Source organism: Tympanuchus pallidicinctus, unplaced genomic scaffold, assembly GCF_026119805.1.
Source record: "Tympanuchus pallidicinctus isolate F22 unplaced genomic scaffold, pur_lepc_1.0 scaffold3, whole genome shotgun sequence".
NCBI classification, from domain to species: domain Eukaryota; kingdom Metazoa; phylum Chordata; class Aves; order Galliformes; family Phasianidae; genus Tympanuchus; species Tympanuchus pallidicinctus.
In genome coordinates, this window is record NW_026294747.1 from 105,695,000 (window position 1) to 105,719,058 (window position 24,059).

General features: G+C 38.5%; 1 protein-coding gene across 4 annotated transcripts; it reads left to right on the forward strand.

Annotated features, from left to right (window-relative positions):
- Positions 1 to 213: 213 nt before the first annotated feature.
- On the forward strand, positions 214 to 22,952 carry NT5C3A (5'-nucleotidase, cytosolic IIIA). Of its 4 annotated transcripts, none has more exons than XM_052692668.1 (10): positions 284 to 394; positions 11,602 to 11,708; positions 17,869 to 17,967; positions 18,373 to 18,442; positions 19,098 to 19,144; positions 19,516 to 19,601; positions 19,854 to 19,943; positions 21,250 to 21,412; positions 21,827 to 22,027; positions 22,615 to 22,952. In XM_052692668.1, exons 2-10 carry the CDS (start codon positions 11,607 to 11,609, stop codon positions 22,714 to 22,716), a joined length of 960 nt encoding a protein of 319 aa, XP_052548628.1. In that variant the 5' UTR covers positions 284 to 394; positions 11,602 to 11,606; the 3' UTR covers positions 22,717 to 22,952. The 4 variants fall into 4 exon arrangements, with proteins under 4 accessions (XP_052548626.1, XP_052548628.1, XP_052548627.1 ...); XM_052692667.1 differs by lacking the exon at positions 284 to 394 and adding an exon at positions 10,768 to 11,222; XM_052692669.1 differs by lacking the exon at positions 284 to 394 and adding an exon at positions 14,142 to 14,190 and having other exon boundaries at positions 11,598 to 11,708.
- The last annotated feature ends 1,107 nt before the right edge of the window (positions 22,953 to 24,059 follow it).

A 24,059-nucleotide genomic window follows, 5' to 3' on the forward strand; every position in this document is an offset into this window, starting at 1 on the left:
GAGAGTGGTGGCAAGCTGGAAAGGAGGAGGTTCGCCTGCGCTCCTCTGGAGCTTCCTCAGCTCCCGGGGGGTTCTCCCCCTTCTCGCAGCTCTCTCTCCCGCACTCCGGCTCGCCTCCCTGCGGCACGCCGTACCCCCGCGCTCCTCCATTCGCGCTCCCCCATTCGCGCTCGTGGTCCCGCCCGCCCTCAGCGCCCCGCGTGGGTTCGGTGCCGTGCTGCGCGCCCGCCGGGCGGGCTGGGGGCGGCGTGCTGCCATGGACCGGGCGGCCGTGGCCAAGGTGGGGGCGGTGGCCAGCGCCAGCGTGTGCGCCCTGGTGGGCGGCGTGGTGCTGGCACAGTACATCTTCACCATGAAGAAGAAGACGGGCAGGAAGACGAAGATCATCGAGATGGTACGTGTGAGAGGCCGGGCTCGGGGTTGTGGCTCCTGAAGGGCAGCAGCGGGCGTGTCGTGCCTCTGTGACACTGGCAAGCAGCGCCCGTTCGGGTACCGCACAAAGATTGAGCCGTCTCGGTGTCGGCTTTGGTAGATTTGTTGTGTCGAGAGTTATTGAGATGACCGCTGGTGTAAAGCTGGGTGTAAGGGGACATAACGCCCCGATAGCCTTCGCACCTCGCGTTTATCTGTCGGTGTCACCGTGCTGGAGGACCGAACGGAAATCAGCGCGCGGTGGCTGTCCTTCGAGTCCCTGCAGGACCTCGCCAGGAGCTCAAGTGTTTCGATTGATTTACACACGGAAACACGAAGAGTTTGCTGAGAGCAGGGCTGCGTATGCAGAGCGAGGCGTCTCGCTTGGCTGTGGTGCACGACAGAAGCCATACAGTGCCGTGTTTGATAAATGTGGGCTCGGAGAAGAATTCCGGTGAGCATTCTTAACCACAGCCCTCGTGCTGGCTGCTGGATAAAGCGCTTCAGTGGTGTTTGCAGTCATCCGTCACATTGCTCGGTGACCTTCATTTGAAAACATTCACTTTTTATTATATTTGAAATTATTCACTTCTTATGTAGCTGTCCATTACACTGGATAACTACAAATAATTCTTTCTAAATTCTAGTACTGATAATACTGGCACGGACAATAGATCAACAGAACGTGGAAGCCTGGTCATACAGGCTCTGGGCAGCCTGGTCTGGTGGTTGGTGACCCTGCACATAGCAGGAGGGTTGAAACTAGATGATCATCGTGGTTCTTTTCAACCCAGGCCATCCTACGATTCCATTCTATGATTCTATGATACAGACCTTCTGTGTCTGTAAATCTGTAAATCCACATCGAGCAAATAGTTTTCACCAGCTCCCATCCTCAATACCACACGTGCACTGTTGTTCCAAAAATGCCTAATGGTTTTTAAAGGTGTGTTTGTATATTAACTCTGTGCAATGTTTAGATTATGTTTTGGCCGGCAAGATTAGCTTTTTAAATTTGTTGTAAAGATTTTGCCTGTGTTACTAAAAAAAACAACCAAACAAACGTGGTTGTGTCAATGATAAATGGATTTCTGGTAAACAAATCTCTCAGGTAAGCACGTCAGATAACATTTTCAGTTATACGGATCTGTGATCCTAAGTAGATACATCTGAAAATTCTGCCTCTAGGATCACAGCTGTTCAGAACTTTAAGTTACAAGGGAAAGGCAGAGCTTGCTCGAAGCATGGCAGCTTTCTTGTACGAAAATATTTTACTGATTATATACAATACACCAATGCACGCTGCTTGTCGAGCTGTCACTTCAACTGGCAGTTGAAGTGGCAGTTCCCTCAGTTAACGTCTTTAGTTCATCAGCTGCAAGCCTTCTTTCTTCTTCAAGGAGTATTTCCCATGAACATATGTAACCAGGCTGGGATGTTTCTCATATTTCACCATAAGGAAATTATGTAAACGTCATGCCAAGGATTTTAGTCTCTCAAATAAGGGAGAAAATGCATGTAAGTGCTAATTTTACATGAATATTTTGCATTCTAGAGAAGTTTCTGAAATGGTTTCATCCACTAGTACAGATTTCATTCAACATTTTCTATTTACAAGATGCTGTGTCTCTATTACTTAATCAGGGAGAGACCTTTGAGAAGGTGCAGTTTTCCAGTCAGTAACATGAGTTAGCATGGTAGGGAAGACTAATAGTGCTTTGTTAAAATACATTTTTATAGAACGTGAGTTATTGTGCCAGGCCAGTGTTTGGCATTCGAGTATGAAATTGAAAATTTCTGGGTTGCTCTTCTAGTTTTGTAGATTTTTGTTGTTGTTAGTTTTCTTTGATGATGGTTACACTTTGTAGACTCAGAAGAACACAGGCTTGCAACTTCTACCAAAATCAGTAGGAATCCCAGCCTGTTCATACTTTAGTTACGTGACTTTATTTTTTCACCACTGTAGTAGTTTTTAATAATTATTAATTACAGCAAATTTTTGCTTTTTTCTTAGTTACAATCAGGTGAATATAAGAACCATCTGTAGCCCAGTAAAAGCTGGGCTACAGCAATGTTTAAATGCTAAAAGGAGAATGGCCTTTGTGAATCAAATAGAATAGCCGTAAAGCAGGCTGTTATCAGGGATGACATTGCCAAGAATCCTTAATGGAAAGTAAATTCTCAAGTGTTGTGCAAAATACAAGTGTAACCATGTTGCCTTGTTGAATGAAAAGAGTAATGAAATTCACAGATCTGTCTCACTTTCCAATAGATGAATTCTTTAGCCAAACAATTAAGCTGGTATCCAAATTTAAGCTTAATAAATACTCAAAAAAAAAAAAATACTGCTTCTTGGTTCAAAGCAAAGGTTTAAGCTTGGAATTTAAGTATGAAAATATTGTTTCCATTGACCATCTAAGAGATTTTATCCTAGTCAATGCTTAATGTACTTTAACTCCATTTTCAAAGTAAGAGAGGTGTTATCAGTAAACGTTGAGGCAGACATGTGAAGTTCCATGAAACAGACTGTATCCAACTTCAATGATTACAAATTTAAAATCCCTTTAAAAAGCAGTTTCCTTTAGAGAAAACTTTTCAACCACCTGCTATTGGATGCTTCTGGCACCTGTTTCCTTTTTAGTGCCTTGTGAAAGGGGAAGAGAAATGCACGAGTCTTGCAGGGTTCAAGCTTACCTGGAGAGAAATAAGTAAAAACAGTAAGAAATGAAGTAGCTGTTACTTATCTCTCTGCTTAAGAAGTATTCTATGTGCATGACTGTCATAAGGTTGTGTGCAAAGGCTTTAGTATTATTTTCCTTTACATGTCATTACTTTGGTCACCTAGACTGGCAAGTGAAGGATACAGATCTTCACACTGCTGTGAGTCAGCGGCCTCCAAGCAGAGAAGGAAATGAAGGAGCATATAATACGTAGTATATTGATGACACTATTCTTCAGGAATCTAAATTGCTTGTATGTGAAATTCTGTCAGACAAGTATTTTTTCCTCTACAAAGGCGAAGATGAGTATGAGCCTCAGCAGATGGGGATCAAAAAGCAGAGTGGAAGGAAGATGGACACTCTCATGTATCGTGTGAGACTTCCTGGGTGTTGCTGGAAATTCAATAGCGATTTTAATTGTAGCTGTAGAGGTAAAAGTGACACAGTTTGTCTTAAGTTGTCACAACAGGTCTGGAAAATGTTTCAAAGTATGTTATCTTTTGAGGTACCTTGCTTCAAGAAATGTGAATGTCTGCCTCTTGCCAGTTACTGGCACTTAAATGAATATAATTCATAGGCAAATTATCTTTTTTTTTTTTTCCTGTCTTGTCAAGTTCTACTTCATGTTGTCTTCAACGTGTCAGTCCCTTTTCCTCTCTCCACACATGCATACAAGCATACTGTTTCCCACTGTACTAAAGGCTGTGGAGAGTAAGCCTTGAAGTGACTTCAAGGAAAAACAGCGTGAGAGAGGAGCAGCCTGACAGACCTTATTGCTGTAAGCTGGTGCAGTTGTCAGAAGGTACTTAGTTCTCAAGCAGTCCCTTGTAGGAAGTGCAGCTGCAGCAGGCAGCGCCAAACAGCAGGTGGCTGCAGTGTGCACTTCCCGTCAGTTGCAGAGCAGCTCTCTGAAGGTGGATTAACACTCATTGCAAACAACTTGTCATTTAAGATGCCCTGTAGAGCAACAACTGGCATTTCCTGGCCATTGCTGTCTCTAGATCAGATATGTACAGCTGAACTGCCCCTGCACACACAGGGCCTGGTGCAGCAGCTATGTCTGCTGCCTGTTAAATGTTCAGCACCGAAACTTGGCTGCTCCCATCACATGCTGACAGCAGCCAAGAAGCAGAAATAGCTCACAACCACTTTCCCCACCCTCCTTTTCTAAGTAGCATGCAGAGAGATATAAAGCCAGACAAGTCTGGGCAAAATAATTTGCTAAGCATACTGTAGTTGTAAGTATGAAGAACAAAACTTAGGACTCCTATCAAGACAGCCTTTTCCTCTGGGCTCCTTCTGGTCAAATTGCTGTGCAGCAGTTGGTCTGCAGTAAGATCCTGAGATAGGTCTCCATATGACAGTCGTGTGTAGAAGTTGCAGTTGCTTTCTCGTTTGGAGAAGTAATCAGCAATGATCTGCTGCTTTCAAACATCAAAGAACTTAACACAATTGCTGCAGGCAGCTTCTTAATCCCTAGGCAATCATGCAGCACTTTGACTAGCACCACCATTCAATTTGGCATCTGAGGCTGCTGTACTGCTCCTCTCTATCACTGACAACTTTTCTGACTGCTTAAACAATCATATCCTTCCTTGAAAGTCCATAGGTTTTCCTAATTTGATCATGCCAGGCATTGAGACTTTTTTTTATTTGAGTGTTAAAAAAGTATTTTTCTTGAAGTGAACGTAAACTTAAAGCTGCAGCTCACAGTTCAAAAGTGACACCGCCTGTGTTTAAATCCTGAAATAACTATATTCTTTTTGTTTAGTGTACAATCAATAAGCATGCAGAGGTGTAAAATCAATTGGCATACAGAGTTTTAGACTAAGTAGGATTATCACAATGGAAAGATAATAACTGAAAAATACTTACCAGTGTTGTAGGCTTACAATATTCTCCATGAGGAGTGATCCTTCCTGCATGGCAGTCAGCACTTAAATGGGATCTAGGAGAGGTGCAGCCAGGCTCTTCCCCTTCTGGTAGCACAGGTGAATTGCCTTCACCTGTGATCCCTTGGCTGACTCAGTGCTTGCTTCAGGTGGTCAATCAGAGTTTCAGGCTATGATTCAGCAGTTCCCAAACATTCAGTAATGCCAGCAAAGTCAGAATTGCATCAAGTTTCTAAACTCAAACAATAAATACAAGGGAACTTTCGAGTAACATTTATGTAAACTACATAAATTATACATAGTAGTAGAAGGAAATGTGGCTTCTGCTTTCATATATTCCAGTCTTTAAAAAGAATATACTTAGGTTGGAATTATTCTGGGTTTTTGTTTATTTGTTTTTTGTTTTTTAAATGGTGTAGGGCAAAGCCCAGACTTGGACACTGAGTATTGACAAAGTGTCTAAATACAGAATTTCAGACTTATGATGTTTCTGTGTTGTGATTTCAGACAGCAGGCAGCTAAACACTCCCCCTCTACACAGTAGGACTGGGAGAGAAGCAGGGGAAAAAGAAAGTAATGTACAGCCCAACTGTTTACCACACTGTGACCAGTGCCTGGCCTGTCCCCAAGCAGCAGCAGTGTCCCAATCCCCACCCCACAGCCAACTGCCCTCAGTTCTGTACTTTCCTCACATTATGTCATATGGCATGGAATATTAGTATGGAATATCCCTTTGGCCAGTTCAGGTCAGGTGTCCTGGTTCTGTCCCCCTCTCTCCTAGCCTCTTGTGCCCCCCATACCCCTCACTGGCAGGTCGGTACCAGGAGAGAAACTGAAGTGTCCTTGGCTCCATGCAGCACTGTGCAGCAAATAAAACATGGGTGTGTTATCAACACTGTTTTTCTCCTAATGTCAAAACATAGCGTCCTACCAGACACTATGAAGAAAACAAATCAATTCTGCTCCAGCTGAAACCATGACATTTTGCTGCCAAGAAGGGTTCCCAGTCTAATTATTTCTAATTTTTCCTCACTTATTAGCTATAGCTTCCTTCATACTCTCATACCAGGAACTCATTGCCTGCTCTGTAAATTGGATCAGTAAAATAATCCAAATTCATTGGAGCTTTTGTTTCTACGTAAGAGTTTGTGGTTCTCCACTATGATGCTCAGATAGAATGAGTACCATTGAAGTGTGCCATTAACCTTGTTCCTTCAAAGCTCTCACTCTTTGGTGGAAACAGCAGAGATGAGCAGGTTGTTTCCTGGGGGGTGCATCTGCCTTTGCAACGTAGATCAGTAATGGGAAAGCCTCGTTTTTGTCTGTGTTGCCATGGAAAAGTTATATATGAAACTGAAGGGTAGAGTTTAGTACAAAACAGTAGTTATATCTGCATTAGCAGTAGTAGTATAGTATGTTGTATAGCAGTAGCACAGCAGTGGCAATTAAGTAATACAAAGTGTTTTGAACAGGTCCTGTATCCCTCCCACGGGGCAAATCCAGAGGTAAAGAAATAAAAGATGTCTGTCCTGTTGTAGTTTTGAATGGATCAGTAGCCAGAAACACCCATGAAGCGCTGAGACACAGACACAAAGCAGTGCATTACACTTCAAGTCATCATACTGTCTATTGCCTTTAACATGAGTGTGTGGTAGCTGCATTTCATCTTTAGAATTAAGTGATTTTTATTTTTTTTTTTGAGATGTTTAAGCGAAGATCTGTACTGTAAGAGATCATAGCAGTTAAAAAGTAAATTATTTAGTCTCAGCATGCAACTTTAACTGCGGTATTATATTAACACTGCATTCTTTCGTGAGAATTTTAGTGTCTGGTAATGAATTGTGGGTTAAACTTTGTCCTGCTGACTTGGCTTTCAGTCTGGGTCCTGCAACTCTGCCATTCAAGGGTCAGAGTTTATTTGATCTAGATACAGAATTCTTAGGCTTAGTGAATCTAAGCTTTTTTTCGTCTTCTCCTTGCAAGCAGATAAGAGGAGAATCAACAGCAGCTGTTTCAGTCCAGCCTTGGGTTTAATGCAAGCTCCATTCTATACAACATTACATGGGAAGCTACTAGGAAGGCAAGCACTTGTTTTTAAGTTCTTTCAGTGTACGTACACATAGAAATAATACAGGGTATTTCATAAAAAGTATACATGCAAATATAGAATTTGGACAGTAAAAGTACAGCTCGTTGAAGTTTATAATTATGCGAGCTGAGCTTCTGCACTTCTGATAGCTAATTAAGAATTTATAAATATATGGCTCTGTCTACATGCTGTCAGTACTTAGGATTGGATACTGGTTGACTAGATATTTTGTAGAGGGATTCGTTCTACCAACTGTGTAAGCATTCTTCAGTAAGTGTTACGTTCTGTGTAACAAGAGAGGGAATTGGATCTTTCAAGTAGTGAGACTTCAACATCCATCCTGTTACCGTAGCAATCCTAAGGAAAAGCTCAAATTCAAAAGTGTTAATTTTCTGAAGGAATTTTATGTCTGTAGGTCTGTAGATGACCTCGTGTGTCATAAAAAAGCATTGGTTTGGGATGAGTTCTAGAAAATCTGTTTTGAATAAGGTTGCTGAATATGTCCTTGGATACTTTATTGACCTCTTCACATCTGTTCTGTGTGTGCATTATTTTACAGTTACTGAAACACGATGGTTGGGAAGCCAAACCATACGCTCATCCCCAGCGGTACTGCTGAATCTTAAAAGTCTCACAATGAGATTTTTTTGTTCTGAAGGCTCTTGTTTTGTCCTTACCAGTCCAGAATAAAATCCCTTTCTGAGCACTTTTTTCTAGCAAGTGCTATTCATGCTCTTTCTGTTTAAATAATCTCTTACATATCTACATTCCTTGCAAGACAACTCTGTAATACATACACACACTTTCATCTACATACAGTGCTTTGTATTGCATCAGACCAACTATAAGTATGGCTAGCATTTTTTACAATAAAACCTCTACCAGAAAAATCAGTTTATCTATGATTCCCACAAGGCATCCTTCCAAAGCTTTATTTAGCCCAATTTCATTAAGCTGAACACTTATTTTCAGTATGATTGTTATTTACAAATACAAAAAGCAATTGCTGGTAGCAGTATGATGCACATCAACTCAATTTACCAGGGCATGAAGAAAAATCATGTTTGAATTGCATTTTTTTTCTCTTTTTTGGGTATTTTTTCTGCTCGGTTTGAATGTTTGAGTGCCGAGGTTCAGTTTATTTTCCCTGTTTCCTAATTTGCAAAATACGTATTGGCGAGACTTATTAGAAAAATTAGAAGAAAATTCCTTAATGTATAAAAAGTGATTCTGTGAGGGTTTTATTAAAATTGGGAAATATGCTAAATATATGTAGGTATATTCAAAGCTGTTCAGTTGTAGTAGGCTCACTAACAAAGACTGAAAGGTAGTAAGCTCATGAAAAGCTCAACTTTGTCCTGTGGAAGCATTCAGTGAGCTCTGTTTTCTGTAGTCAATTCTAAAGAACAGCAAAGACTTTAACATGAGTTCTTTCTTGATCTCCCCAAACTGCTTTGAGTGTAGTTGAAGTATTCAGCTTTTTACTTAAAGGTCAGCTGATTTGCTTACATACCTTATCTGTGCTGTGTTCATTTCTTTTCCCAAGAAAATAGGTTGAACGTAGGGCAGAGGTAAAACTGGCAGAACTAGTTTTTCTTAGCTTTAGACTAGAAACTTTCAGTACTTCGAAAGCATCCTGATTCTCTACAAACCAAGTTCACTTAACACACCACCAGATGAAAGTAGAACCTTTTCATAGTCTTATATTGCCAACAAATCACCTGATGTTTAAGGCTTTGCTCTTTTTGTTCTTAGTCTTTTACTGCTTACAGTATTCTGCAATTGAGTTACGTGGCCCTTTGGCCTTCAGCCTAAGAAAGAAAGTTAAAATAGAAGCTGTCTGTTGAAATAGCAGTACTTCTTTCATTTCTGGCACTCAAAACATAATTAAATGACCCTCGGTATTGTGAGAGTAGAAATACCACGCTGGATGTTGTTCCCTCTTGTTGAAAAAGAAACAGTAATTCTACTTTATCTGTTAGCAGAACAAAGTCAGCTGTAGCCACTTGTTCTCAGTTGTGTAAAGCACACGATGCAAAGATTTCTTAGAGCTGCTCTAAGTTGTTTCATGTACTGTATTTTCATTAAAGTGAAAGCATACTGTTATTAGAGATAGTCTAGATGTTTTTCTCAGAATTAGGTGTTGGCTGTATTAATGCTTACAGAAATCTTGCATCATTTTCTAACTTTTGCTAACACTGTATTTGTACATCTTAAATGCTAATACCTCTGGTATACTCAAAATTAGTCTGTAAAAGTTAGACTTAATTTCTGCAACTCTTTCCTTCAGTATTAAATCTCATGTGAATTAAAAAAAAAAAAAAAAAAAAGACAAAGGAATACATATGATGTGTGTGTGTTGTTTGTTTTTCACTTTCACAAATGGCAAGCTAACTTTCTTTAAATTCTTGATAGCATTAGAATTAATTTTCTTACTAGGTACCCAAATATCAGCAGGCCAGCCTCAGCACGCACCACATCCCAGTCTGAACTATGAAGTTTACAGGACTTATGTCAGTACAAAGTTGTCAACTTTGAGATATGTAAGAGCTCAAAGATGGCTACTTTCCGAATTATATCTAAAACTAGAAATCCTACACTGTAACAAACTACACCTTTTTACTGTGCAAATTTCAGTACTGCATCACTATACGTAACTTTCCCAGACATTATGGAGATACTTTCAGCTAATAGCATAGGAACCGTATATACAAATACTATAAAAGGGAATCTTATCTGTGTACTTAGTATAACAACGGTGTACATAAGACAAAATGAATAGATGGAATGAGAGCTATGATACCTGGCAGATACCAGTGCCAACTAAGTTTGGCTTATTGCATGTGGTCTTTGCGTGGGTTACTTTACATTTTGAACAGATCTTTCCAGCTCTTCTCTTGTCCTTGACGTGTATATTTGGAAGGAACTCGTCCAATTCAAAGAGGATAAGTTTTGATTAAAGTCATGTGTTCGGTATCACCTGAAGTCTTCACTGGTTTGCTGGATCAAGCTACAGTGTACAGCTGAAAAAATGGAGGTACTTTCTGTAGGTCACAGTCTGGGAAACCTGACAGACTGCATACTGATCTACAGTTGGAATGTGGGCACAAAGCTTGTATGCATCCACTGTACCATTCAGAAAATGGCCACTGATCTATTTTTTTTTTATTTGTTTAACATAGAAAAACAGCACATATTCCTTAAAAGGAAATTTTCATAGCTGAAGGTATTTCTAGAATTCTGGTAATGTGTTTTGTTTGCTGTGTTTGTGGCTTGTCCTGACAGCCTGAAATTGTTATCACAATCCTAAGGTTGAACATGAATTAAAATACAGCACGGGGAAAGCTTGTACTGTTGCTACAACAGTGGAGTTGCCTTCATGTGACACATTCAAGCCTTTACAAGTGGGAGCACGGTTAGAAAATACCTCCTTCGTCCTCCTAAAAATAAAATACATCCTCCTTATCACCTAGTTACAGTCTTTGATCTGGCAGTATGCCCAATGACAACCTTCTGCAAGTATGTCGAGTCAGCGTGTCACTCACTGAGAAGCCCTGACAAACAAACCTCCTTCATTTCCTGTTTCAGTATTGCATGCTTACTTAAAGTCAAAGCAGGGAGATCACTTAAGTGATCAATTCGCTGTTTCTAGGCAAATAAATGCACGCTGTCTTGCTAATTTTCTTGACACCGTATCAAGAAGCTGAAAGGAATTTGTGGCACTGCAACAGGAAACCCTAAGATGCTCTGAACAATTCTGTAGAATGGTTAAAAAGTAATAAACTTTTTCTCTGAGAAACAAGCGCCTTCCTCTGTCAGAGCAGTCCAGATTTGCCCGCTGCATCCACGAAAGCCGTTCATTCAGTGAAGGTCAAAGGTTTTGTTGTTGGTGCACCAGCTGATCATCTGTACGCCGTCGGGCTGCACTGCTGAGCATAACAAACTGCTGTGCAGTGCTGACGTGCGTCACAGGACCCTGGGGTTTTGCACGGGGATTAGTCAGGCTGTATTTGGAAACGCCCTCAACTGCACCTTGCGCTGCTATATTAGTGCTTCTCAAGCAAGAGGAATTTTCTTTTGCTTCTGCAGCTGCTCCTGCAAAACCCTCCGGTAAGTGTGCACAGCTTGTCAACAGGACTGACTATCTTCTGCCTGCATTTTTAAGCCAGTTAGATGAGGCGTTGTGTGTGGTTGTTTACTGGGACAAATTGTATTTCTAAGATATATATTTGTTAGCTTAGAAGTGACAAGAGCCTTGAAGGAATAAATATATTTACCAGGTTTTTTTTCTTATTGAATAGGATAACTCAATTTGCACATTCTTCTATTTTTAAATGTGTATCAGAGTAGCCTTAAGCGTGGGTATTTTCAGAGTGGCCTAGCTGTGTGCCTTGCATGTCTGCTTTTATTTCTATACAGCAGGAATAGCAAACATCATGTAATATAGCAGACCAATTCTTAAAAGGATTTGGTTGATTTTTGTTGGCAGCCTGTATGCAAGCCCTGCGTCTCTGGACTCTGCTTGCCACCTATGCAGTTGCAGTAGGACAAAATCAAGGACAGAAGAATCAGGAGTGCCCTAAGCTCAACGCACAGGTACTCTCCTTTAAAAGCACAAGAGAAAACACTGTTGTCATGTTTTCTGTAAACACTCTTTTCAGATTTTTATGTTTTGTGTCTTGTTTTTTTAATTTTTCCTAACCAAACCGAATATCAGATGCTACCACGTTAAGTGGAAAAAGATGTAAATAATTAAGCAAAATAAAACAGGAAAAAAATAGATTTAGTGTGCATCATACTCTGCTTCTTAAAATAGCTTAGGCAGTAAAGCCACTTACAGTTATTTCACATAATCAGGGGATCTCTAGTTTTGCAGGACATTTTCAAGCAACTGTGACAATATTCAGTGTTCTGCTGTTCTATTTCCATAATAACTATTTATATTATATAACCATTGCCTACTTACTCTGTAAGTTTTCCTAAGGCTATTTCTTGGCAAAACTACCAACAGCAAAACTTAATTGTTAGTATTTATTGGAGTTTTCTTACCATATTTGAGTTTACATCTCATGAACATGAGCTGCATTATGTTCTTGGTTTGGGTCATCAGAAATTAAAAAAAGCTGTCCTTAGTTCAGGTCATGCTAATGGGCTGCATAATCACCAGTGCCATTCTCTTGCCTTAGCTGCACATAATGGGGAGATCAGTGAGATTCCACGCTCTCGCAATGACTTCTGGTGTTCCTGTCTAACAGACAGCTGGGGCTGCTGATAGAAAACTGCTGCACTCCAAGACCAAAATTCAAGTTGTCTGAAGTAAACTGATTTCTGTTTGAGCACATTGAAGCTCTGTATGAGCACAGACGGAGGAAAAGATACACACACATTCCTTATTGCAGCTTTTGTTCCAGCCCCAGTGTAGCTTCTTGCATTTCAAATATTGCAAATAGCAGAAGTTACACGATGCTGGCTTGGTTTTTAAACTTTTTTTTTCTTTTTTTTTTTTTGTAAACTTTGTTTTCTAGAGTAAGCAGATAAAATTAGCGTTCTGCAATAATGTCAAAGGGGAAGAGAAAATGGAAAATAAGATATGTTTATCAATTAAGGGATGTGCCCTTTTTCTTTCTAATTTCACCAAGTGCACTTTCTGTCCCCAAGAACACCAAGATCCAATTTTCTGTAACTTGCCAGGGTATCAGATCTCACAGCTATCACTGATACCATACCCTGCCTTTTTTGGTACACGTCCACAAGTAAGTATATGTGATAGCCAGTCTCAGACCTTGGAATTGGGCATTTGCAGCTCCCAAAATAAACATCTTTTATAGCATTTTACCCGGAAGTTGTCACCACAGGCTAGAAATGAGCATAGGCTAGAAAATTAACAAACAATTAAACCTTACCCATTTTATCACTTAAATTCTCATTCTTCTTGTTCAGAAATAATGCTAATGGATCCCTCTTGTTGCCAGCCCATTCTTATGTGTCCTCTATCATAAGTTAATTGGTTTGGAGCCTAGTCTAAGACGAGTTTCCTAACAGATGTTAAAATGAAATCATGTCATACTTGAAATTCACAGACTGTCAGCAGTATTGTGGCTAGTTCTTTTCCATTTTCCTATCACTTTAATGACATTGTGGTCATCTGAAGCACTCTCTCCTTTTCTGAGAATTGTAGAAATTCTCTTTAATATTTTACCTACCTGTGAGCAGGGTGTTTTTCGTAGCAATGCTGTTTGTGATGCATCCATATGAGATTAGTCATTGTAAAATAAGAGAAATTTGTATCTGACAAGTCATGTTTTCTTACAGGGGTACTTGGAAAAAAAAGTCAGGCAAAGTATTTTTATATGTCCTTGTTTGAAGCACTGCTTAGCAGACTCAGGCTGATAATCTTTTATATTTTTAGTTGTAATATTTCTGTCAATTTATCTGAATTTTACTGTGAAATAAGCCATCTCTCTGTGTTTAAGATAACAAGTCATTCATCCTTCCCCACTGAAAATTACAAATAGTACAGCCTAAGGTTTCACAGCTGTCCTACACATCAAGTGTATTTTTATTAGTTACTACTCTAATTGACCTTATTTTTTTAATTTCTTTTTAATCACAGGAAATATTTTTATTTTACTGGGTAGAGGGGAGATTCAAAAATTCAGCATATTCCAGAATATGAATTATACCTTGTGTACACAATAAATTATTACTTAGCTGGGGTACCATTTTAGAGATTATCACCAACTCTTGTTTAATAACCTGAGCTGCATATGCTTAGATGTACAGTGTCTCACATACAGATGATGTATATAAGCAGCACCCAAATACAACGTGAAAGCAACTCTGTTTGCACGCTTGCTGTCCATTTGTATATAGGAAACATTAAAAACAAACAAAATTCAAAATGATCTTCACAGTATGTACGTTTCCTCTTAATTTAACCCAGCTACATAGGTGTATGTCTCGTGTACTAAATAGATATGTTATGCTCAGAACTGGCATTGTTGTAAATGACCATTCTGTGGTTTGTAGGACGGGGATTTCCACACCTGCGTGAATCCAATATTGTTCATTCGTCAAGGTATGAATATAACATTGTTAACTACAAAAGAATTTCCTACATCCTTAGTCCAGGTACTTGCTATCAAAAATAATCCCATCTCTTTATCCTTTTCGTAAATCAAATTAAGCTTCGCCTTAAAATAATCATTTTCAGTTTTATCCTTCTTGCTTCTCTTTGAAAGCTCCTTAAAAACCTTTGAGACTAGAAACTTAAATGTGTTTGTGACCAGTGCATATGCCAGCCCCAAATTACCCTTGGGAGTTATCATCTTTTAACATAGACTTCCAAAAGCTATCTGTCTCTATGAACTATTTCAGTAATGTATTGATGTGCTTGATATGAAAGTAAAACTCTTCTCACACCTTTGTAACATGATAGAATAAAGGTGACTCCATGTGATGTATTTTCAGGTATCACAATGAAATACGAATTTCTTTTCCTGTGCTTATGTAGTTTTAGTCTTGTACATAGAAGGCTCCTTGCTCCTACAAGCATTCTTGTCTTTGCTAGGTGTCCTGGAGTATTTTTGCCTGGTTATTTCTCCACATAGAATCACAAGATGGCTTAGGTTGGAAGGGATCTCCAAGATCATCTATTTCCAACCCCCCTGCCACAAGCAGGCTTGCCAGCCCCTGTATCAGGTACTAGATCAGACGGCCCAGGCAGCCTGTTCCAACACCTCACCACCCTCTCAAGCAAAAACTTCCCTTTAAGTATATACGTTCTTTCCTGTCAACTGTGCATCAGAATTATGGGCCTTCTGCATACATTGAGTTGAATCCTAGAGCTTTATTGAGCAGTCTGTAGAAACACAAGTTTTCTCACATTATTTACAGCTCTCTTACTAGCATTATTTCATACTTTGTTCTTTTATCTATCTTACCAGTTCCATGCAATTTGAATCTGTTTGTCTATTTCAACTATGAGGAATGGTAGATACAGAACAAAAGCCAACAGCAAGACTGGGCAGAAGACCCAGGAGAAGACAGTTTGTTAGAAAACTGGAGATCGCTTATTAAGTAGTTCCACTTATTTCTAATATGATAAAGCCCAAGTAAAATAATTGTTCTTAAAGTTCAGTTGCAAATGTGAATTGCAAGGAAGTAGTGATCAAAACAGTAGCTCTTTGGTCTGACTGTACTTGTGTGGGGCACTGAGTCTATCAAATTCCATATCCGTAGTGAAAACTTGGGTTTGACTGTGAGCACACTTGTGGTAGTGACATTTCATGGGTTATACTCATTGCAGAAGATTTTTTTTTTCCTCTAAATTAAAATACTGGCTCTTCAACTGACTTCAATTCATATGTAAAAATGAAAAATGTATTAGAAATAAGCAAAAAAAAAAAAAGTGACCTTGAATAGAACTGTAAGTTTACAACACCAGAGCAGGAAACTTTCATCACACTCAAAATCTTAAGCAATCTCTTAACATACCCTGCTGAATTCTTTACTAAGGGTGGTGTTTCAAAAATTTACAAAAGGCCTCTGCTAGTAAAACACTTGCAAGCAATCCAGCTTTCCTCATGTAGTCTCTCCCTCTGATTTCTTCATCTCCACCAACTAGTCTGTTTAGATCAGGTACATTATGAAGCCTGTTGCTTAGTATCTAAGTAAACCAAATAATATTTGAACTACTTCTTACAAAAAAAGGAACATTTAGATTTCACTTTGTTTAACTTTTGCATTCCAGATCTAAAATATAATTTGCTTCCTGAAAGTCAAAGGAATTTGATTAGTTTCACAGTGAAAGGTTTATAAAGCAGTCAAATTGCTTTGTCTTTCATTATAGAGAAACAATCACTGTATACCACCAAGTAACTGGTAAGGTTTAGTTTACCAGCACTGTGTTAAATACAAAAGAAGTACTGAAACACACCTTTAAAGGGTTGCAGGTTGTTATGTTTTGGTTTATGCAACTAGAGCACTTGATTTACATCTACTTATGATTGTGAATTAATATCTGTCAATGCTTTAGAGATGTTTTTCTCCAAAGATGAGGGAATTCTTCAATAGATATCTTTCACAAAGACACTCTGTGCTGATTAGCTTTCTCCGTGAATCCCAATCTGGGATGCAGTTGACAGCTGTAAATTAATCCACAGGTACCTTTTCTGAATTTGCTGTGTTAATGAAAGCAACGAGGCACTGCAGCTACACAGAAAAGAACAGCTATCTTGGGTTAGAACGTATCACTTATGCTATGGCAAAGGCTTTTTCTGTGTATTGCTCACATCTGAAGAAAAACAGGAAAGCCCTACATCTTCCAAACTGAATAAGAGAAATGCAGTTTCTTTCTTTGTGAGGCTTATGAAGCAAAGAGGTAGCAAATGCCCTTCCATGACTTGAGAATCGTTGGCAAAGAACTCTGCTATATGCAAAACTTGTTGGGTGGGTGGAAGACTTAAAAAAAAAAAAAAAAAACCTGCCAAAAACTCACAATTAGGGTTGTGGAAAGATCTCCATTTTCTATTTTCTTTACTGTCTCATCTGTGGACATCAGCCAGAAATTGGCTATTAAATTCAAATTATTTGTCATATTTGATGAATAGTAACATTGGTGTGGCAGAAGCATTACAATTTAGGTTGACTAAATGTAAAATTTACACTTTGTGCAACTATTTGTTTCTAGCTAAGCATAATTAAAGTATTTGGCAATTACCAACAGTATTTGAGTCAATACCACCTTTCTAACAAAATATATCAAATTTATATGCAAAGGTATTACATTGAAAGGGCAAAGTAGCCCTTCAGCTGAGGCCATTTCAGAGCAGAAAAATGATACTAAGATGCAGGTGTGCTGAAGGATGTTATGATTCAAATATGTGGGCCAGGACAAAATCAAGAACTGTCAGAGATGTGGAAAAAATGTGCCCTGTAAAAGAAAATTGAAGCAATCAGGTTTCCTCAGATCACAAAGAAGGGAGAAGAACTGACGTGAGAACCTGTGAAAAAGAATCCTTTACTCTGAGTTGAATTAGCTAAAATTAGAGGAAGCAGTGTTTGATAAAGATTAAGCTAACCTTTCTGAACGTCAAGATAGGTGAGCAGTAGAATACTTGCTCAGGAAAAAGAGAGGATGTGTGAGTAGAGCTGTTGAGGAATGAGTTGAACAAATATCTGCTGAGAACGATGTAGCTGTAATAGTTTGCAAAGTGGATGGTAGATAATATTTTAAAGTACTTTCAGCTCCTTTTCCCTCACACAGGAGGATCCTTTCCATTACAAATGCATGTGTTTGCAATAGTTAAAGAGACTAACTTCATCTTTTTCCTAAAGCACACCACGGCTACAATTTGACTGACAGTTTGTTCTAATTAATTCTTAATAATAATTGCACAAAAAGCTAGCTCTTAAGATGTGCCACCTCCTAGAGACATAACTCAACCACAAGGTGATCCTTACGTCCTGTTTCTGTACATCTCCTTTTTCCTGCAAATACAGTTATTTTCTCTAAGTGTCAGCTTACTGAATAATTTGATATCAGGAAAAGGAAAAAAAAAAAAGATGTTGAAACCAAAAACTGTACACAGTCATCACTTAATGCTTGCAGAAAGTTTTCTGTTTCGTGTCATTTTTAACTTCCCCTCCTGTCCTGAGTATGAATCTGAAACAGCAGAGCATCCAGACTGATGGATAGCTGATATTCCTCACTCCCCAGCAGGTATATTTCTGTCTTTGTTCTTACTCTTCACAGATGCCAGAATTTCAGAAGAAGACTGTCCACATTAAGGACCCGGGGAGAGTAGAAGAGATTATTTGTGGCCTCATCAAAGGAGGAGCTGCTAAACTTCAGGTAAAAATAGTAAAAGGTGTAACCAGTTCAGAATGAAAGTAATCATATGATTGTTGCTGCGTGCCAAAAACATCTGATCTATATATATAACAAATCAGCCTTCAGGTAACCTCCAAAACTTGACATCTGTTACCTCTTTTAATAGGCCTTGTTGATCCAACTGTAATTCAGCCAGTCAAGTAAATGATATAAATATGCAAGCTTAGTATTTTCAGGATGTATTCCAATCAAAGGAATTAGAAAAACAATTTTCTTCGAAAAAAAATATGGCATACTCTGGCTTATCTTATAGTAAAACAGGCTTCTGTGAAAAATATGCTACTCAACTGCAACAGAATTTCTATCCATTCTTTATTTTGTCCCTCTGTGTTGTAAGACAGTTTTGCTTTTTCTTTCCTTAAATAGATTATTACAGATTTTGATATGACATTAAGTAGATTTTCCTACAATGGAAAAAGATGTCCAACTTGTCATAGTGAGTACTTTTTTTTTTTTTTTAATATGGATTGGTTCATTCACTCCTTTCAGTTTTCCTAAGAATTTAATTTTCTGTCTATATTATTTCTAAACACATGAGATTTTCTACTGACTTGTTACTGAGGCTGCACATTCTAGTAAAGTATTATAGTGAGAGTCTATGTGTTGTATGCATATATATTTTAATTACTATCTGTGTGAATTAAAATCAGTTGTCGTTCACAATTAGAAACTAAGATCTGAACTACAAGAAGTCAGAGACTAGATAGTAGGGTTGACTTCTGTTGTTGAAAAGCCCATAATAGTCCTGACACCTGCAAGAATTAAATAGTAAAGCCCTTGGAATTCTTGACGTTTTTGTGCTGTAGCCTTCTAGAACAAATAATAATAATGAAGTAGGGATCATAAAACGTAGATTGCCTGATAATTATTTCAGAAACAATCTCAAGAGATTTGTCACTGACCTTTTGAGGGGAGGTTAGTAGTATCATGCTTATGAAGAAAAATGTGCCTTTTGTTGGTTGATGGCAAGAAAAACTCTGAGGTAATAATAGTATGTTGTCAAACATTGTCTTCTGTGCCATTTACAGCGTACAGTGAAGTGATTGAAACGTAATGTCTTGTTTAACACCTGTTTTTTTTCACCTCTCCAGACATCATTGATAACTCTAAGCTCATCACAGAGGAATGCCGGAAAAAGGTAAATGGAAAACAGACCAGCTGCTTGTTTGTTGCACAGACAACTGGTTTTATCCCTGGCTGTAGTGTGCCAGCACTACCAGACGTGATATCTTCAAATGCTTGAAGCTCTGAGATCTCCCTGACTGACTTTAAGGCATCCAGTCACTAAGAAGTGAACAGAAATACTTCTATTCTGGAGAGTAGCATATGGCTTAGTTTAGCATCCAATGGTTCTGCATAGGGATATGTGCAATCTGACTTTTTATTGTACAAAGAGTATTTAAAATTCCATTTCATTTAAATAACGTATCTAGAATTTAAAAAGTTGTTTTGAAGACTAAATACCAAGCACTATTTCATAAAAAATATCTGTGTTTTATTTTCCTTCAGTTATTGCAGCTGAAAGAAACATATTATGCTATTGAAATTGACCCAGCCCTCACTATTGAAGAAAAATACCCATATATGGTAGAATGGTAAGAGAAATCTCCTGTGTTCATATTGCATTAAAATTAGGCTTAGTGATAGGTTAGATTTAAAAATAAGTAACTTTTTAAAATGATATTAATGGTAGTAATTAGCTTTAATGCATTAACCAAATCAATCTGCTGAGTGTTACACTACTGTTCTTGTTTTGCTGTTAATATGAATTAACAAAAAATAAAAACACAGGATGCTTTTGTTAATGACATGTGAGTAAGTTGCCCAACCTACTTTTTATGTTCTAGGTACAATAAATCTCATGCACTACTCATCGAACAGGGCTTACAAAAGGATAAGTTTGCAGAAGTTGTGAGAGAATCTGATGTTATGCTCAAGTAAGTTTCTTTTAATTTCATAAAATCACAGAATCACCAAGGTTGGAAAAGACCTACAGGATCAGCCAGTCCAACCATCCACCCATCAGCAATAGTTCTCACTACACCAAGTCCCTCAACACAAAATCCAACTGTTCCTTGAACACCTCCAGGGTCGGTGACTCCACCACCTCCCTGTGCAGCCCATTCCAGTGCCTGACCACTCTTTCAGAGGAGTACTATTCCCTAACATCCAGCCTGAATCTCCCTGGTGCAGCTTGAAGCCATTCTCTCTAGTTCTATGACCAGTTACACAAGAGAAGGGGCTGACCCCCCAGCTCTCTACAACCTCCCTGCAGGTAGTTATAGAGAGCAATAAGGTCTCCTCTAAGCGTCCTCTTCTCCAGACTGAGAATAATAATTTGAATAATTCTCTTTTGAAACAATTTCTGTATATTCTTACTGTGTGTTTTTATGGGGGAAAAATTCCTGAGAATGTGACATCTTATTCTTGGAACACAGAGAGCTCTTCATATCTCTTCTTAATATTCTGAAGGTAAAGGCCTGTAGTGATCACACCATATAAACCAGAGATGAGAAACTACTTTTTGGGGGTTTGTTTTTGAGTGCTGTCTCCAGTAGAGTTCATTTCTGTGGACTTTCATCCTCTTAAAATTGCACTGGTGCCTTTTTTTATTTATTTAAAGAGTGCATCTTTATTCCTGTAAAAACATTCCCTGCAGTAGTTTTATCTGAGATAAAATGCAGTGACATGAGGAACACGTTGCCTGTTTGTCTTAAATATTGTTCTTCTGTGGCTAAAGGTAAGTTTAAGAGCTAGCAAAATCCTGAAACACACTATGTGCTTTGGCTCCCATCTGTTTTAAAATGCTTCAGAACTGTGTGAATTTTGGAATAGTGAAACAGGATGTTAAAACTTAACTTCTGAAACTGTTACCATATTGACTAAATTCTTCTCTTTTGCAAAACCAGCAAGCACACAGCCTCCAGCTGTCAGAAAGCCTAAGGCTGTGTAGGTTGAGTCTTCATTCACAGGCTAAAATTTCCCCCAAAACTTTCATGATAATAAAGTAAAATTCTGCCATTCACTGTCACTGCAGAGAAGTGTATGGAAATAATATCTTGTTCCTGGAATAACATATGTAGTTATGATCTGGGTACTGACAACTAAAAACCTCTCAGAAAAGAGTGACAAGAATGTTGTCATTTTCTTTTCCAAAGATGATGTAAATGTTTTCAGAAAACTCTGGTGTTTTTTGCCTTTCTTAAATTGAAATTTGGCTTTGATTTACATCCTGTGTTGCAGGGAAGGATACGAGAACTTCTTTGATAAGCTGAGTGAACATAATATTCCTGTGTTCATATTTTCTGCTGGGATTGGAGATATTCTTGAGGAAGTTATCCACCAGGCTGGAGTCTACCATTCTAATGTCAAAGTTGTTTCCAATTTCATGGATTTTGATGAAAATGTAAGTATATGGGATTGCTTGTGGGATTTAGTTGCTATTTATATATACTACGAGGTGAGCATTTTAATCCATCAGATGTAGCCATCTGCCCTGCTGTATAGAAAATTAGAATTGCATATTCAACACTCTCTCAAACACAAAATCAAGCAGAGGGTAATAAATCAAACACTGTTTAGGTGATGTGACTTAGTATCATTCATTTCCTCGTAATCAGCCCAGTACAGCAACACTCCTCCAGGCAGGGAAGATCACTGCCTCTCTAGTCTTAACAATTACAGTCATTCAGTTATCTAACAGTTATTTACCTTGTTCATAATTAAAGAGTTCAAAGTGTATTTATAGATTAAAATCTACTTCATTCTATATTATATTTTGTCTGTATAACGCTAGAAATAACTTGTGTTTTCTTAATAGGGGATATTAAAAGGATTTAAAGGAGAATTGATTCATGTTTACAACAAACATGATGGTGCCTTGAAGAATACTGAGTATTTTAAACAACTGAAAGACAACAGTAATATCATACTGCTGGGTGATTCCCAAGGAGACCTGAGTATGGCAGATGGAGTAGCAAATGTTGAGCACATTCTTAAGATTGGTTATCTCAATGATAAAGTAAGTGGCCTTAGATCCTTGTAGGAATGAAATACTTGTCAACTAGCAACAAGTCAATTACAGTCATTAAATAACAAAGCAAGTATTCGGCCCATACTTGTATGGAAATCTCAACATGTTTCATGGATTTCTTCTAGTTCTTTCCAAGTCCCACCTTCTAATACTGGATTGATAATTGAGCAAAACTGTAATCTTCCAAATAACAAGTTTTGTCCACGATTTCCCCCCCAACTTTAGAAACAGAACTGTTAGCAACTTCCAATGTACATCCATTTCTGTTCATGAGAAAAAAAAATCAGTTTTCTATTTCTGTCTATCTTTAGGAAAACTGAGAAAGCAGGGCTTTTTTCCAGTATCTGTGCGTGTGAGGATCTGGAATAAACGTGAGGTTTATCCTGGAACATGAACACAATTAATTTCACTTTTCTCTTTCTTTGTCATCCTGTGGAGTTCCCTTAAAGGAGTGACATAATTTGCATGGCTTATTCTCTGAATTTGATGGAAAAAGATGGCAATATTTCAAGGACCTACATATATTTATATTCTAAAACTAAGTGGATCTCTCTCTTTATCCCTTCTGCAATTAGGTAGATGAACTTTTGGAAAAATACATGGACTCTTACGATATTGTCTTGGTGAAAGATGAATCCCTGGAAGTTGCCAACTCCATCCTACAGAAAATCCTGTAAATTGCAGTCTCAAGTCACTGCATTCTTTCCAGAAGGCAACTGAATAGAAGAGCACACGCGTGCAATCTTAAGTGTATCTGTTACTCATTGACTGAACTGTTTAATTTAAAACTTTTATCCTCATTTTGGTATTTTGAAGTATATATGGTACCCATTGTCAACTAGAAGCTCCTTTTACTGCTGTTATGCTGTTCTTTATTGTCTCACACTCCTATTAAAACTACATTTAAATTGGATTTACAGATGTGATAAACTGCTTCTGAAGGGGTGCTGTGATTGGCTGTCCTTTAATCAGGCATTTTAAAGATTTTAGTAAATGTGGCTATTGTGTGAAACTGAAGATGCTCTGAATAAGCAGCGTATGTGGGTTTGTTTTGCCTTTGCTTTTTTCAAAGTGTCATCCAAGATCTGGGAAGAAAACTCTCTGATTCCAATGCAGTGTTAGAAAAGGAAAAGATTTCATTCCCAGCTGTACTTTGAAAGATACTCACATGCTACAGACTGCCACATACATATTTTTCATACATGTTTTTCTTCAGTAAAAATACTTCACCCACCCAATTCAGACAAAGTGCTCCCTATTAACAGGTTTCTGTATCATTACAAAGTGTGGAGTGGGGAAGTCATACTGTTTGAAGTCAGTACTCCTGAGTTGAACTTTCTCAACCTTTTACCAACAGGTGGTTCACAGGCTAACAGCATCCACCAGCTCCTTTTCAGATCCTACTTCTGTACTGCTCTTAATCCCAACCAGCTGCTTCATGTCAAAGCTCGCAGAGCTTGTCTAAAGTACTTTCTCTTTGAATTCTCAGTGAGCTGCTCTGAACAGAAAATCAAAACAAAGCTAGATCTTAACCCTGGATTTTAAAAGCTCATTTAGCAATCATGCTAAATCAAGTTTTCTTGCCAGAAGTTCTGTGCATTGGAAACAGTTAAGGAACCACTGCAGGCTGGCCTTAGGTTACCGTTGTGCTCTCTGCAGATTTGAAGCACAAGGGTCAGTATAGCATCTAGCTCTTCCAGCTTTATTATTCAAACCTGTTTAAACATCTACCAAATCTTGAGAAAGTATTTCTTGTGTACTGATCACATTGCAGTACCTCTCAGCACTGCATAGAGTGATACAGCCTAACGTAGCCACAGCTTTGGAAGCTCTGATCAGTGCAGGAGAAGCTAAAAGTAGTGATGAAACCTTGGTCCTAAGGGCTCAAGCTCTACTGCATTCCTCCCCATTAGCAAATTAAACTTTAAAAAAAAAAAAAAGCCTCTTTCCTGTTCAGCCCAAATGCTGACTAAGTAGCACCAACCATTCCTTTTCCCCAAATCAGCAGACTTCTATCTGT